The 17136-nt window shown below is 42.9% G+C and overlaps 1 protein-coding gene across 18 annotated transcripts in view; it reads left to right on the top strand.

Moving 5' to 3' along the window:
* mast4 (microtubule associated serine/threonine kinase family member 4) overlaps nt 1–17136 on the top strand; it is a 74696-nt gene that overhangs the window by 40449 nt on the left and 17111 nt on the right. For 4 of the 18 annotated variants that reach the window (XM_028974320.1, XM_028974333.1, XM_028974323.1 and 1 more), the window contains 5 exons: nt 12691–12782; nt 14393–14462; nt 15263–15341; nt 16637–16791; nt 16966–17041. In XM_028974320.1, coding sequence (XP_028830153.1) covers nt 12691–12782; nt 14393–14462; nt 15263–15341; nt 16637–16791; nt 16966–17041 — 472 coding nt within the window. Of the gene's footprint in view, nt 1–1525; nt 1820–4162; nt 4244–6409; nt 6898–11252; nt 11501–12690; nt 12783–14392; nt 14463–14936; nt 14994–15262; nt 15342–16636; nt 16792–16965; nt 17042–17136 lie in introns of those variants that run through there. The other 14 variants (XM_028974321.1, XM_028974324.1, XM_028974335.1 and 11 more) reach the window with 12 other exon arrangements.

Genomic DNA, 17136 nt, shown 5'->3' with positions numbered 1-17136 from the left:
TTTTATTTACCAAGGCATATTTGTTTAAAATTATTGATATAGCAAGGAGCAAACAGGGTAAAAGGGGCAAATCCAGTGTAACGGTCCCAAAAAGTCAAAGTAGCACATCACCATACAGAGGACGTCACCGTTCTCATTTGTGTTTCATCTGCCTATGGGGGCATGCCTTCTGAGTCTGAGGTCTCGGAATCATGACAGGGACAATCATGACAGGGACAATTGTGATGCATATTTTGAGTGACAACATTAAACACATTGCATTTTAAAGTTAAGAGATCACAATAGTGTTAAACAAATAAAAATAGAATACATTTAAATTATTTATTTTTCCAAAGCTACAGGGGGAGCTGCAATGTAAGGATGAAAGAACTGCATGCGAGTCCAGAGCTGCAGATTCCCGACCCCTGGACTCTACCATACAAAACCCCAAAATGGATTATTACTGGTCAATAAGATAGCGGTACAAAATATTATTAATGTATTTGGCCTCTGTTTAGCCTGTCAGGAACTGGAAATGAGTCTTTGGCTGTTCTTGTAGAGTAAGAATGAGTGGCTCGCTGGGCTGGTTTAGTTATGCCCTACTTTTTCCTCTGCAGTAGGTGCTTAACCGACTTCGCTTCCATCTTACGCCCCAGTTAGCTGCTGGCCGCCACACCGTTCCTTACTTTGATCCAATGCACACTGTCAACTGTGACTGTTTTCCTCTTACGAACAATTCATATGTTGCTGGAAAGTACACCAAGCAGGTGTCAGTAGGTTCACTCTAGGGTGAAGACACTCTATGCTGGAGCAAAAGGGAAAATGTGGTTCGGCATCTTTCCACCCTAGAGTATGGTGAATGCTCTCATTTATACCATTTGTATCATTGTTTTCACCTTTGCAGTAGCAGAAGAATCCCACCCTATTTTCTGCAGCATTGCGGTAAAGGAGAGAAGCATTGTTTTTGTTGTGTAGGGATAATGATGTCACCATCTGTAGTTTTGCAGCTTAATAACTGAACAAAAAAATTTGTGCATGGTATATTAATTTTTTCCCAGCTATTTTGCATAGACTTTCTGCACACGGGATTTTGTGTTTCACGACACTAAGCTCATTAATGGTGCACGCATGCAACGTGACCGCTGAACTCACTCACCACTGCTCTTTTAAATGCCTACAGCATCTATTCACAGCGGCAATGAGCAGATCGCCACTGGGCACAATGCATAGCTTGCTAGTAGCGGGATCTGCTGTGCCTTTAAGTGGGATCTGTGCTCCTTTTCTGATGGATGCGCCAGTGTCTGAGGAACTGCTGTTGTGCTTTAGAAGATTCGAATGTGTCTGGGTTTTGGAGCCCAGGGCTTTTCTGCATGTTGATTGTCTTGCTGTGGTGATGCAAGAAGTCTGGCAGGTGGAGGAGGGGCTGCGTGGTGGATGCAGCTAGCATGTGTGTGTGTTTGCGAGGCAGAGGGGGGCGTGCTCTCGGGTGGGGGAAGAAGGGGGAGGTGGAAAGAGAACGAGAGGGAGGGGGGCATTGTCCACCCTCCACAGGCAGCTGACGATCTCATCTGACAGCCCGGGATACAAGTTAAAGGAGGGAAGGGGAAAAACTGGGGCTTTCCCCCTTTCTTTCCTTCCCTTCCCCAACCCTTTTTTCCTTTCTCCTTTCTGCGAGAGCTTGCGCCAACCCCTTTCCTGCATGGTGGCTCGTTCTGGCTCTTTGTCAGTTCAGTGGGGTGCGGGAAGGGTGACTATATCATGTGCACAATAGCGGGAGAGAGCGCAGAGCAGCCATGAAAGCCCAACGGGAGAGGCTGAGGATTCCAGGGCTCACACTGGAGTGAGTATTTCCCTCCATCCATCTCTCTCATTCATCTCTTGCCTTCTGCATCCAGGTCGTGGTTTGCGTCTTCATCTTTCCGGCAGGGCCTTTTTGTTGTTGTTTTTTTTTCCACCCCTGATCGATGTGACTTAGATTTGGTACGGTCGGCAGTGTTGCCACAGTAGCACAGGGTTTCTGTAGATCCCTAAAGTCTTAAAAAGTCGTAAATTAGATTTTTTAAAATTTTGACCTTAAATATCATTAAAGATGACTAGTAATCCTTAAATCTAGATTTAAAGGTATTTTTAAAAAATATACTGCGGACCCAATGCATTTCCGAATTTCTAATGTGCGTTTTGCTTTTTTGTGTATGAGATCAGAATTAGAAGAACCGCATATGGAGATAGATGCCTAAATTCTGTACTGACCAGCAGACGGGTTCTCCTTATATTAAAAAATATCTGCTATGACTGAATCAGGAATAGTAAGAATTTATCAGGAATGATCTCAGTCTGTCAGTAATCCGGTCTTGGCGTGCTGAGCACTTCCCGGTTTACAGGTGCAGCCATGACATGATAATATGTTATGTCATTCTCTTGAAGTTTACCAACTGAGTAAACTGAGACTGGCTGCCCAGTCATCAAACATAAATTTCTGGTCTATAGTACCATCCTTTCCGGAAGATTTACTTGTAAATAAATTCGCTGTTGTAAATAATTGTATTACATTTTTTTTTTTACAATGTTAATTGTGATTTTCAAGTCCTGGCCACAGTCATCAGGTGATTGTGACCACATAAACAACATATATAAAACCCTGGGGTAGGTGGTGAGGCTAAATAAAAACAGAGCATTTATTATTGCTGGAAGTTTTAGGCAAATACCACACCTCAGCTCTTACTCTATTTATGTTTGCCATTCAAAGCCACACCCACCGCATATAACAATGCAACTTTCTTAACGTACCCTGCACGTTTTACAAGTCGTAGGTGTGACCTCACAACAGCAGCCCAGGTGAATTAAGAAACCAAAAATGTTGCAGCCACCCCCTAGTGGCTTGCTGCACTACAAGTAATAAGAGTCTGGTAACATTGACACAGGCTAAAAAATAACACAACTTTGGAAGGAACATTAATAAATCAAATAATAATATATTACTTAAGATAAAATCAGATAAAAGTATCTGGCCCTCATAGTGTTTGCTGAGAAACTCTTATTTAGTTGATCTTAAATTTAATGAAAGTGACCTTAAAAGGGTCTTAAAAAGTCTTACATTATGCTTCCTTAAATCTACAGAAACCCTGTAGCAGCATCCGCAATTGTAAATACTCTGCAGCTAGCTAGCAGTAGTGTATGTATGTATGTCGTATTGTGTGTATATGTTTTGACACCCTTGATCAAAAACACTTGTAGCTTTGTCTCCTGTTGGCTTGGTTACAGTGACATCCAGGCACACGCACATAGAACATGCCTAATAATTATCTGGTCAGGTCAGTGATGAACGTTAAGGTTTTTGTCTCTGATCAGCAAGCTGAACTGAAGTGTCCTTGCTGGAAGCCTGGTTGTCATTGGTGTGTGACTGATGACACAACAGCAAAATGTTTTGTGTGTAAAAGCACCCTTTACCACCCTGCACATGTTAACATGATGCTGACGCCCAGGTGTAGGGGGAGGAAAAGAAAAACCTTGTCCTTTACGAACGATTGAGGTCACACACCACATATTTACCTTGCACTGCAGCAGAGCTAATGTGGCTTTGCAGCCCACTAACTCTGCTTACCTTTCTCCAGAGCCAGCATTTTCCAGGCTACCTGATTGATTTAATTTGGTTGCCAGTAGCGACACACACTTCATTTACGGTCCAGTGTGGCCATCTTTTATCAGCTGCTGACACTGCTGATTAGGTTTGCAGGCTGGACTTCACTCTCCGTGTGAATGTTTACTGATGACATTTGCCATGTTACCGATCCCAGATGTCCGAATGAGGACAGTTTTCATTTTATGTGCATTCTTCATGAGCTGAATTTTAGGTTCCGATAATCAATTGCTTAGAGCATTTGGAGCTACTGCAGAGTGTTTACGCCTGCTCTTAAAGGCACAGCGGCTGTATTTCACATGCAGGCACAGTGTTCTGCTTTATGGTTTGTTGGGATTCTTAAGGTTTTTCTGTAACTATGAAACAGTTAGCCGGAATGGAAAATATGCTTATTTGTCTGAAAACTGTATGTTGTTGCGTTGTGCAAATTACATATTTGCCAGTGCGCTAATGTATGCTAGCGTGCGAGTACGTTCCGCCACCAATGGGCTCTGCTCGAACATGACAGTCCGAATCACTACTTATGAAACTCAATTTAACTTCCAGCCTCACTCCGAGAAGCTTGAGCCCAACTCCCACAAGCCCCTGCAGCCCTTGCAGCCCGCTTCATGCTTTTCATTTCTGGAGGTAAGAGCACCTTCTTCAATATAGCTGCCTTGTTTGTAGAACTGTCTGTGCTGAACGTCAGTCCTCTGAAGGCAAAAATCATTTAGGTGCATATTCAGTGATATCATTCTTCTTTGTAAATGTCATCTTTTGAAGGAACTATTTATTCTCTTCAACATCTCACTCACTATTTCCTTCTTTTGGATCCACCCCTTTGTTGTTGCATCAGTTGAACTTGCTGCATAAGGCTGTGTCCGGATCTGATATGTGTGAAAATGAATTGCTGTGTAATTGAAATGAAGATACCCTGAAGCTAATTTATGTGTTTGTGTTTAATTTGTATTTGCGCTTTTAGAATGCATTAGTGAGACTGGGACTTGATGCATGTTCTGATTTAGTGCATCATTAAACTTGAGACAAAAAAAATAATTGATATTAATCAGTCGTTGCTTGTAATGTCCTGAAGTGTATTTATGTGTTGATGTAGGGAAAGCAAGCTTTTTATTAGTCTATGGTACCTTTCTGGCTGTGTGTGTCACTAAGCCTGGACCTTTTTTATAGTGTGCGGTTTTATTAGTAGTCCTTACAATGCACTTATTGTGGATCTTCATTGTTTTAACCTTGATTGATTTAATTTGATTGTTTTTTGGAAATACAGATAATTACATTGATAATAATACCACCACCTGTGTGCAAGGGCACCCAATCAAACCCAATTTTTACTTAAATTACACTTAAACCTGCATAAAACCAAACTAGAGAATCGGAATATCTTTCTTGTCATTGTAACAAGTACAATGAAATTAGATGAAGCCGAGCCGCTGCAACTGTGTGCGCCACCATCTTCTGCAAGCAATTTCTTTATCGTTCCCAAGCAAAAAAAACAGCCCCCAATGATGCAAAAGTTGCGAATACTAATGTTTTTTAAGCTTGTAAGTAATTATGTAATGCATGGTAATTTTTGCCAATGTTCGGTCCTGTTTACACTTAAGGGCCATTTATTTACAGGTAATTAGCCATACAATAAGAAATTGTAATGTGAACAGTAATGTGAAATGTTAAAGACAATTAATGTGAAAAGTGATCTCATTAATACCATTAGTGTCTTGGTATAAATGGTTACGGTGCAGCGTCTCATATCATGAGACGACTCATTTTCTGAATCACGGGATGTTTCTTGTCACATTCTTGTTATGTTGAGCTCTGGTTTGGCCTGCTTTCACGTGGCTGTGAAAAACCATTCAGCAGACGCTAGACAGTACTGCACATACACCGCTTTCATTGTGGCTGCCAGGTTCTGCTGAGTGACTCTGGGCTCTTAGTCAGGTACCCACACAGCTGAATCAGTGGAGTGCCAGTGTCTTTGAATCACCCCCTCGCTTTGGGAACAGAGAACCAGAGTGCATCCATATTTAGGCCACGGGCTGCCACCGAACTGCACAGGGACACACAGGTGGAGGGGGGGGGCACAGATTCTAGGCTTCGGCTCTCTTTTTACGTCAGCGCGGCTGTCGTGACTGATTCTAGCATGAGAGATAAGATATCTTTAGTCTGTGTTCTGACATGTGTAAGCAGCGTCTGTTTTAACGGTAGTTAATGTCCGCTCTCCTGCCTTGCTGTGAATCAGCGCTAGTCAGGTGGACCTGCTGAAGTGACGTCACCTCACGCTCATGCCCCCGGGCCTCGCCGCTTCACGCCGCCCTCCCCGGAGCCGGGGCAGGTCTTGCTGCTTGGTCCTCTGTGCTTATTCACACATGAATGGATGTCCCCGGGGGGCCTGAATTTAACTGCTAATTGTAAGGACTGGTTGCCGGGGCCGCCGCCTGACTTCATCTGTCATCTGTCAGCAGCGGGTGAGCGTGCCCTTGCGTACCGCTGTTATCTGCCAAGAGGCCAGATTGGAGTACAGACGACCAGATCAAAGGTTTTGGGTGTGTGCAGCTCAGGCTGGTTTTCTTAAAGAAATAGAAATTAGAGGGAAGATACGACCATTTCCTTATCAAGTGTCGTGGGTGCCATTACTGGGGGTGAAATGTCAAGAAACCCGTTCCTTGCTGGAAGCCTTCCCCAGCCGGGCCGTCTGCCGTCTGCACTGTGACTCAGTAAATCCTCCCCCTGTTCTGGATGGCAAGTGGTAGATGCCTGAAACATGATATGGAGCATGAGCACGTTTCAGCAGCGTGAGTAAAGCCATAACAGCGGAGAGTGAGCGAGCGAGAGAGAGAGAGAGGGACAAGGAAGCAGACCATCTGAGACGATACCTGCATAAGGATGTACAGCTCATCGCTTTTAAAGCGGAGGTCGCGGGTGCGGCGATTTATGACCCGAAGCGGCTCTCGCTGAAGCCCACAGAGTGCCCAAAACCAGGACGTTCCAGAGGACGCCGTGTCCCCTCGCCGCTGTGTGTGCATGCCGCAGCTGGTTGCAGATGTGTCTGGGAAGATCAAGTTTGGCTTGGAGTCCGGTTCAGGGAGAACTTGCCGGGACCCTTTTGGCGGGCGGGCTGTGCTCCCGAGCGACCGCCGGCGCTTCTCCTCACCCGGCTTTCTGAGGCAGCCCAGCTCTCTGTGCTGGCATGACTTCCAAGCCATGTCAGACTCCAGCTTGTGGATGGCGCTGGCAAACTTTTCAATGCCACACTTCCTGAGCGGCGTCCGCCTTCGTCGGTCAAAGAGGTTTGTTGAGTTTTTTTTTTTTTTTTTTGGTGAATTTTAAGTATGTTGTTGTGTTTCTGCCTTGACATGAAGACATAGTGTTGGGGACCTGAACAATAAGCTGGGTGTTGTTCCTCTATTGTCCGGGAGTTCCTCCATTGTGAGTCCCGGTGACGGGTGAATGGTTGATCACTATCGGGGCATTATCGGGTGGCCCATGTGCGGCGCCCAGAGGATGTTTACAAACACTCTTTAATTACCTCGACCCGGGTAACCAGGGACCCGCCCGGGTAATTTTCACCTAGGGCTACTGGCAGTGATTGGCTCTGAAAGAACTTCCAGGTAGCGCTGACATCACACTTGTATGTCATTACCCCATGCCGTTTATCGGGTGACTCACGTATCCCAGTTTAACCTTGTAAATGCTGGTCAGTGGCTTTTTATGAAAGCCCTTTACCATTACCGGAGTTGTCTCGTTGTTAGAGAGAGAGAGAGACCTTCTCTCAGATGGTCAGTATTTTACTGTCTACGCTGTTCTGCAGAGTCTTTTGTTCAGACCATACTGTATTCATATCGTAATCCCCCGTGTGACCTATTTTATAGTGGAGCTTAATGCTGCCTGGATTTACGCTCTCTCGTGGCATGTTCAGTCCATGGATAGTACATGTTGTGCTCATGCGCTCTATGCAGTTCACTGTTGTGACCATTTCATTATTATATGATGCCGTTTGTTTGGTTGGCGAATTGCTGTGTGGATTCTCATTTATAGAAATACCTGTAGGCATCAGCTGGTTGGGAGACATGCTACTCACAGGCCTGTACCCACCATGATGTTAACTTTGTCATGTTGATGGTTAATGATCTCTGGGACCGCTGCATCTGGGGATAATAATCACAATATAATTAGTTGCATAATAGCCATACCAGTCCTGTTAGCAGTTTGGTAATACCGTGACTCGCTTTGGGATTGACCTTAATAGAAACAATGCCCAGAATGCCCTGAGCTGAACCTCAGCCCTAATAATGAGAGCTGTAGCACTGGGACTTATCTGTCTCTTCATCTCTCACTTTCTGCCATCATCCTGCTTTCATCTCCATGTCTCACATTTCCCAACCGTGTGATTCCCCACCCCCCAGTACAGACACAACGTCATTTATGAAATCTTGGTCTGTGAAGGTGTTGTGTTTTTTTTTTTCGCTTGACGTGTGAAGAAATTAGAGAGGTGAGGTGTTGTCTTTCCAGCCCAGCAGCTCAGGCATCTAAATAAAATGGCACAAGCAATGTGTAAAAAGACTGTCAACAAGTATAACAGCGTTGAGCTTAAGAGTTACGCCAGCTCGGCTGTTGCATGGATGTGATTGGTCGATTGGTTCTGTTCGAAGACTTTGTGCGATTTCTGCTGTGTCGTGATTTTGCTTGGCTTTTTGCAGCAGTTTTAGATTAATTCAAATGCAGAGTCTGGAGACAATGGCCTGAACAACTGGCTTTTACCGCCGAATCCTCGCACGTGTCTGTGCCACAGCAGAGCTCAAATACGCCAATGCTGCTTCTCAGAAGCGTCTCTGGCAAAGCCGCCTTTGTCCTCCCTTTGGAGCACTGCATCCCCATCCTAGTTCATCCTAATCTAAAATTCACAGTTGCAGCATATATCCCAGCCAACACTCAAAGGCACGCTGCGAATGGGGTGACCTGAATAGAGAGTAACAGTCTTCTTACTGCTGCTATTCGTCTGTTGCAGAAGCTTGGGCTCATTATGTTTTTCCCCTTTTTTGAATGGTTGAAATATAAGTAGATTAGGTAAATTGTCTAATTGCTTCCCTGTGTGTGTGTATTCTTGCAAAACATTGCGACACCAGATAAAATGGAGATCTATCACTCTGGATTAAGGGCTCATGAAAGAAAGCCGTGAGCTCTAAACTTCATATTTAGAAGATCAGTGACCATTCAGGATGAAGAATCCTCTGTATGTGTGTCGTTTTCCACTGAATTTATGTAAGCAACAGCCAGATTGACACTCTAGCATTTAACCCTGTCCCTTCATTTCAAACAATTACAGCCGCTTTTATGAACATGTACAAGCAGGCATGGGATCTGGAATATGATGGTACATGAAAACGTTCAAAAAGGCTTTGTCTGAATACCAAGTCAAGGGAAAAATCTGTCACATATATTTTTTGGATGCCAATGGTACAGTGTTTTCACTACAGTTCTTGATTTTAAACATTTCAGTACCAATAATGTATTTATTTCTTATGTACACTACCCGTCAAATGTTTGGGCACACCTGCTAAGATGAAGACTGAAGCCATTTTCAAGAATACAATGCAGGAAGCATATTTAGTATTTTTGTACCAAGAGAAATATGTTTGATGCTTCTGTTTTTTTCTGAGGCGTCTCTTTTTACCTTCATGTCTGCTGCATGACTGCAGTGTGAAATCCTGCCATCACAGCCAAGGCTCCCTGCTTTGGAGAGACTCAAACTTTTTGCTTGTTTATTTTGTATTATTTGCTTTTTTTGTTATTTAGTACATAACCTTATTTCTTTTTTCTGTGTTCAGTTATGTTTTTATAATGTAAAAAAATATTAATTTGAATACTTTTATTTCTTCATTTGAATAGTTAAAAGTGCTTTTTTTTTTATTGTCTACAAAGAATATTGTCTATAATTATTACTGAAATCTTGGCACAAGTGTATATGGTGTCGCTGTCCCCATGGAGAGAACCAAGTTTTGTCCTTTTAACAAGATGTCGTCCAGTGATGAGGGGCTGGAGGTGTGGTGTTCTGAGTCTCAGCTGGGGGCCATTGACCAGTTGCCCCAGATGAATTATTTATCCCTTCTGACTGTTCTGTTGGCATTACAGAATATCCCTTTTATTTTGTATCAGTCCAGACAGCCCAACCCAACACCGGTGTCATCTTTAAACAGGCAGATGGAACAGACAGACTCCTCTCCCCTGAAGCTGTCGCTCTCCCGCCTACTGTGGAGCGGCCATTATCTACTGTCAGTCAGGGCAGAGCATGTGACTGGCTGACTTACCTCTGAGGACATGGCAGCATGTTCCTGCTGTATTGTGATGGCTCTCTGCACTCTTAGCAGCTTAGCTGTGTGCTCTGTAATAGTCTAGAATTGCTTCTTTTTGAACGTTGTCTTCTGGCTTTGCTACCCTATGTGCTCTGTATTCATGCCTCATAAATTCAGTGTAAGTGGTATTTTTTCCTGATAGAACAGAAGAGTTTTATGAATCCCAGAGTCTGAAGAGCTTGGTGAATGGTGGTGTTGCCTATGAACATGTTCAGACCCCACTTACTATCGTTGTGTCTCCAGGGGAACCGTCCCTCTAACTACTGATTGTAAGGCGCTCTGGATAAGGGCCATAAGTGTAAATAGTGAAGAGTGATGTGAACATTGAGGAAAGAAAACATGACGCCACCCCCTCATCAACCCAAATCACCTGTCCAAAAACAGTGGAGATGTCTTTTCTGTAAAGCTATTGGTCTGTAATGCTCCTTTAGCGTTGCCTTTATGAGCTAAAAGACTTTGCTGAGAGTCAGCCAGCCTGCACCAAGCTGCCGTTAAGATGAGAACCACGAGGCACCTGCAGTGTCCTCCGTGGTTCCCTCCCCCATTGGGCGCTGTGTGATCTGTGACTGGAGTAAAGCCCTGAATCCGCAGCCCTGGGGAACTTGGAGGCATGCAGAGCAAGTCTGCTCTCTCTCAGGCCCTCCCTTGTACCTTTCTGTGTATAAGTCATTTAAGTGTGTATTTAATGATCTTGGTGGCAGTTTGGTCCCCTTTTGATTTGTCTTATTAAAGGAAAATATCACAGCAAGTTTCATTTGTTAAGACCACAACAATAATCGCAAACAGTGAGGCACCCACTGCTTCAGTCCCACTAGTCATCCATAGTTTTACACAATTCCGCATACACACCGTTTTCAGCTCCTGTGTTTATTTTGTTAATGTGTAAGTGTATGTATGATTTGGAGTTTTGTCTTGTGGATTGGTGTGGATTGTGAATATTGTTGCAGCAGCTTGCTGTCATGCTGTGAATCTGTACCAATTGTAAATATTGCTGGTTTATGCTGTTTTTTATTTTTCTTCAAATTTTTTGTATAAATCTTTGAACACCTTACATCACTGTAAATACACCTGCGCCATTTTCATCACCTCAAGTGGTATTGCCTCATTGGTCGAAGCTCATGTGAAGACAGGACGTGTACCCCCCCCCCCTGCTTCACAACATATATATTTAAAATTTATTTTAGAAAGTACTAATTTTTGAACGCATGCTCAGTGTAGTAATGATTCTGATCTGTCCTTCTCTTAAGCTCTGCTGCTAAGAGGATCTGTGAGCTGTAAGCGTATCATTGCACAGCAACACCTGCCCTTCATTTCACATAGAGGTTGTTCCTGTCTAGGCTGAGCACACGGAGTAAAAGTGCATACACTTCCCCTCTGCATTGGAGGAACGCTCCGGATGCATCCATATCGTTTTGCAGGGCATGGCAGCGTGAGTGTCTGCTCGGATGTGGACAGCCTTTGAAGACGCATACGTAGTGAATTTGATGCAGTATTTGGGCAGCAGTAAGTGGTACAGGCGGTGGAGGAAGACCGAGAGACGGTACGTTAGCATGTGGAGATCGAAATTCTAGCACTGTTTGATGAAGGGCATGTAGAAAGTGTCCATGATACGGATGGTGCATAGGCTGGTGTAGAATTTACATCAAAGGGGCCGTGTGATGTGAATTTTTAACGTGACCCAGACTGCAGGTGTTTACCTAGCATAGGCTGTATGTCATCATAGAGAAACTCATCTGGGATGTATTTGTGATATTGCTGTGTAATTTTTAAATGACGTCTGTGTATATATTATTATTCATAAATTCCTGCTGTATGTCATGTTGATTCTCTGATACTGTACTGGATTTTTTAATTTATCTTTATGATGGATCTCTTCACTTACTGCGATTTATTTATCCCTTCAGTAACAGTGACAACAGTGACAGCTGAGTATCTGGGCTTAGTCATCTGGATCATTTTCACCAACTTTCCATTTGCATCTGCCGTTTATGTGTCTACCACAAGAGATGGGGGCATTATGACTGATGAACGTCAGTGATAATGTTTTAATTTTTGTCCGACAAATTTACAGTAATTGGTTTTGTGTCACCGTCCAGCTTTGTGAGGGCTATCCTGCATAAGCCATGGAAGAGTTTTTTATATTTATTTTGAATAAGCGCTGTCTGTGTTCTGCACAGATTCAGTCTTCATTGTTATCTCTGATTCTATGTTTTAGAGCAGTGGAGAATTTTTTCTGCTTGATAATTGTTCTGGATCATGAAAATATTCATGCAAATAACGATCCTACAAAATAAATTACTGTTGTCATAACATTTTATGACAGTCATGTCATGGGTCATATTTAGCTCTGCACCTCTAATATGAACACCTGAAACTGTATACTGTTGGGGTGTCTCCCTTCTGGTCATAGTCCACATTACTTCCAAACCTCAGTAACCAGTGCCTTTTCTTTTTTAATATCCTCAAATTGTTGAGTTTCACAAATTTTGAGCAATTCAGTGACATTATTTTCAATGAATTTGGTTATTATGCATAAAATTTAATTTAATTTAATCAACATCAAAAATGATATAAAACTTAATGTTCATGGGTAGTTACAGATTCATATTTAAAAAAAAATTAAAAATTGTGTGCACAGTGTGTGGCCACTGAATCATGAGTCTGAATCATGCTATATTATTGCTGCTTCGTTTTTCATCTTTATAGTGATTTTTTTTTTTCTTTTTCTAGCTGTAGGACTAGCAACCGAAAGAGCCTCATAGGAAGTGGACAGTCTTCAGCACTTCCCCGACCCCACTCTCCTCTCTCATCACACACAGGTAGTAAGTGACGTGTGTGTCTGTGAGTGTGTCCATGTGTGTAAATTGCTTGTTTAAGATGACCAGCGACAGAGAACGTATTGTTCCAGCACCTCATGCAAACAGAACTGAGGTGAGCTGTGGTTCTTTCCCTCAATGGAAGCTATTGTTGGAAGCAAAATGAAGAAGCCGCCTGGAAAACCGTTGTCTGAAGTGGGATCTGTTTGATTCATTTGTCACCCACAGGACCCTCCTCTGTCGTCACCCGAAACATGGACTCTATTGAAGCACAATGTGACTGTCTAACAAGTCGTTTTAAATGAAGGGTTGCCGCTGCTCCCCTGACCTGTGTGCGGTTTAGATGGAAATGAAGTAGGCAACAATGGACACCGCAGACTGGTTCAGTTATACATCAACCTGCCTTGTAGATGATGGTTAAACAGCCTTGGCCCTCAGCTCAATACGATTGTAGTACACATTATTTTCTCACTGGTGATCGTGTTTTTTTTTAAAATAATATTCAGTTCAGTGGACTTGCAGTCAGCCTACCAAAGTACCTGTACAGATATTGATGCTACGTGGTTATTTTGATTAATCCAGGCTTGGCTTCATTGACCATGTTGAAGGCCGTATATTGCCTGGTCTCCGTTGCAAAGGCTTTTTTTAGTGGCCTTGTATATCATTGGCTGGAAAACAGTCTGTTGGCCAGTCATCCAAGGTGAATTTGGCTGTGAGAGGTTTGCTTTTATGACCGGGAATAGCTTTGGCACCATTTACCCATGGGCACATTGGCTGTGCTGCGCTCTCAGGTGTGCGCCGTAGTGCCCCTTCACACCAGTTAGCGTTTTCCACTCAGCTTGAACCTCAACACGCCGTTGGGGGACGAAATTAATCAAACCTAATAAGCACCTCGGCCTCAACACTGCCTTTATCTGAACCCAGAGGCCCTTCTTCAGTGCCATGAGGGGTGCCATTCTTAATTAAGTATTTAGCCCCCGTGTTTCCAATCAAGTTAATGATCTATAATTAATGTTCAGCCCAAGGATATATTTTTTTCCTTCTCGCTTTTCACTCCGGCAACAGTCCTAATTGCCACAGTTTGGGAAACACCCTTGCTGAGATTGCCTAGAGAAATGGGTGGAATGGTGCAGCCGCCTGGTAAGAGGTGGATGGTGCACATATGGATGGTGAGATGGGGAGACGATCTCTGTGGTCTCTGCAGTCCGGGCCAGTGGCTGAGGGGTGTGTGTGTGTGTCTGTCTCTGTGAATGTGTGCAAGCTTCAGGCCCTCGACAGGTGCTGAGAGCTGGCACCAAGCTATATGACGAGGGAGTCCATCATTGCTGGCCATGCCAAACCTTTGTCGGGGATTCTAATTTGCTGCCAGGCAAAGGAATTTTTTGCCACAATCCTTGTATTTTATTATGTTTGTTATGGAAGATGTAACGGCATCTGTCTTATTTGTCTCTCTTTTTCCTTCACACTCTCTCTCTATGAAAAAACAAAGAACATTAATCAGGCTGTATCACATGTCTGATTAGATTTTTATGACTTGGCAGGATCTGTTACACTGATATTGGTCATTTAATATTTGCATAGATTTTATTATGACAGCTCTTCATTCGGTCCTGCAGGAACCAGCCCGCAGGACAGCCCCAGAAATTTCTCTCCCAGTGCCTCTGCCCACTTCTCCTTTGCTCGCAGGTAACTAAGCCAATGCTGGAATTCATGGACAAAACAAAGCTAATTCTGGAACCACGTTAACACATTTCTTGAAGTCTGTCTGCGCATTTTATTTTAGGTGGTCTGACATGAGAGGAAATGAAAAAAACATCACGTCTTTTTTTGTATCAATGAGACAATACTCATGTAAATACCAGTCCTTTTGAAGTGTAGAGTGGTCCCACTAGTGTCTGAGGTAGGGGAGGGTAGTTGTCAGCTGCCTTTGAGATTCTCAGGTGTGTGTCTCTGCATCTCTGACAGCTCGGTTACATCTTTATTTTCAGTTTATTTTTACAAGACATGAGATGAGGTTCAGGAGTTCAATTTTGCAGCCTGTCACGTCTCACATGCACCAGATGAGATCGGCATTTGCAGAGAAATTGCTGTTCCTTTGTGAGATTAAAAATAAGCTATTGATTTTTTTTTTTTATTACCCATTCCCCTTTAATCCCTCAGTCAGGCCAACAGAGCTGATTGGAAAAACTTGGCCATGGATAAGTGGTGCTAATCCATGTATAGTAGACAATGATCTTAAATCTGTAGACATTTTGCCATTCCCTCAGAGCTTCTCAATACCCAGCTTCGTTCTTCTTTTGTCTTGCTAAATGCTTACAATATAGTCATTAAACCTACAGAACTAATTTACTGAACAAAACCCATATAGGATGAGCATCATAAATGTGCATTTCCCATAACAGCATGGAATGACTTATTCTGGCTTGTTTTGACAGTGGATTTAACGTTTTTATTTTATTTTATTTTTTTCATTTGCTGTCTTACAGGACTGATGGGCGACGGTGGTCTCTGGCTTCTCTCCCTTCATCCGGCTATGGAACGAACACCCCCAGTTCTACAGTCTCGGTATGGACATCTGTTGAAATGTTGAATTGTTCATCTTCATTTGCTAGAGGTCATTTGCAATTAAATGTCTGGTATCATCTGGTATGGGTATCATTGCAAATAATTTGTTATTTGCAATATTTTCATTAGCATGAATGTAATGTTTATAATCATGTAATAATCATAAATAAGATCTATGTTTTAACATTTATAAAATTTATATTTATTTCAGTGTATGTAAATCACATATTTCTGGCATAAATATTAAAGTTAAAAAACATAAGTGTAATTTATGTGACAGCCCTGGTACATCTAATATTTGTTTTTATTCTTCTTAAATTGGCACTTATAGCTTAGATCCACATGCTAACTTGTGTGGATCAACAACCCACTTCCAGGCGTTACATTCTTTTCATGCCAGCCTCTGAAATCTTGCCTGAGGGGGAGTGGGGGGGGCAGCATTTGGGTTGGCTGCAGTCTCCAGGGCCCAGTGCTGAGCTGGTAGCCAGATCCTGTACACCATGGTGAACAGATGCTCACGTGTTGACTGCCTGGCTAACGGCATCTCCGAAGGGCAGCAGATTTGTTTGCTGGTAAACACGCATCTGATTCGGCGCCAGTCGGCACGCTGTCCCGGGAGCTTTGGCTTCCCTCCCTATGCCGACATAAAATGAATGCCCAGAAAGACTGGCAAGAAATGGCAAACAATTTGACAGCCATTTGGGAAGTAACCATTAAGGACAAAGACTCCTGCAAACAAGTTTTGACCGAGGGCTCGTAAAGAGGACCGGGAGAACAGTGGCATCATCTGAAAAGTGGTCTAAGATGTGAAACAAATCAGTGTTGTGCATTAAAGTAATTTTCAATAATTTAAAACAAGGATTTAGGCTTAGTTACTAGGGTAAAAATGCTGCCGTTTTTATGCTGCCTAGAGGCTGTAAGACTTTTGTGAGGAGAAGAGAAGCTGGATGATCTGTGTTGGCTGTTCTAACAGCCCCGTTCTCTGACCACTATCACAATTAAGTGGCCGATGTGTAAATCGCTGTACAAATGTAATGAAATAAGACCGCTGTTTTCGTTTCACCAAGCCCCCCTGGGAATAAAAGGATGTAAAAATATAATTTGAAAAAGGACAAGGCGGTTTTGAGGAGCGTTGGTGGATTTAGAAATCCACCTTAAAAAAAAAAAACACACTTTCCATGTTAAGTTTCCCATCTGCATGTCTCTCATTATAGTCAAAGAAAAGAGGAAAAGAAAAAAAGAGCATCTCCTGCTTTTCTTTTCTTTCTTTCAATGTATTTTCATTTCATTTCCAGTCGTCCTGTTCATCACAGGAGAAGCTGCATCAGCTGCCCTTCCAGCCCACCCCCGATGAGCTGCACTTCCTGTCCAAGCACTTCTGCACTGAGAGCATCTCTGGTGATGACAGGAGGAGGGCAGTGCCTATGCGTCCTCGCTCACGGAGCCTCAGGTAAGATGTTGGGGCTTTTATAAGACTCGTCCATTTAAAAAAAAAAAAAAACAATACGTGCAAATTCAACATTTCTATTATGCCACATTAATTGTAAATATTATGTATGATAATGTATTAATTACTTCAGCTAATCAATCAACGTGTTTGACGTGTTTGTTTGTTTTTCTTTAGTCCTGGAAGATCCCCGGCATGCTGTGATCATGAAATTATTATGATGAATCATGTCTACAAGGAACGTTTTCCCAAGGTTTGTGATTCTCACCTGACATCACACAAGATAAAGTTGCCATGCAGTCAGGAGTGCATTTGAATTAACTTTTTTCAGATTACTTAAATGAATTA

Source organism: Denticeps clupeoides, chromosome 3 (assembly GCF_900700375.1).
Source record: "Denticeps clupeoides chromosome 3, fDenClu1.1, whole genome shotgun sequence".
Lineage (NCBI taxonomy): Eukaryota > Metazoa > Chordata > Actinopteri > Clupeiformes > Denticipitidae > Denticeps > Denticeps clupeoides.
This window is presented reverse-complemented; position numbering and strand designations above follow the sequence as displayed.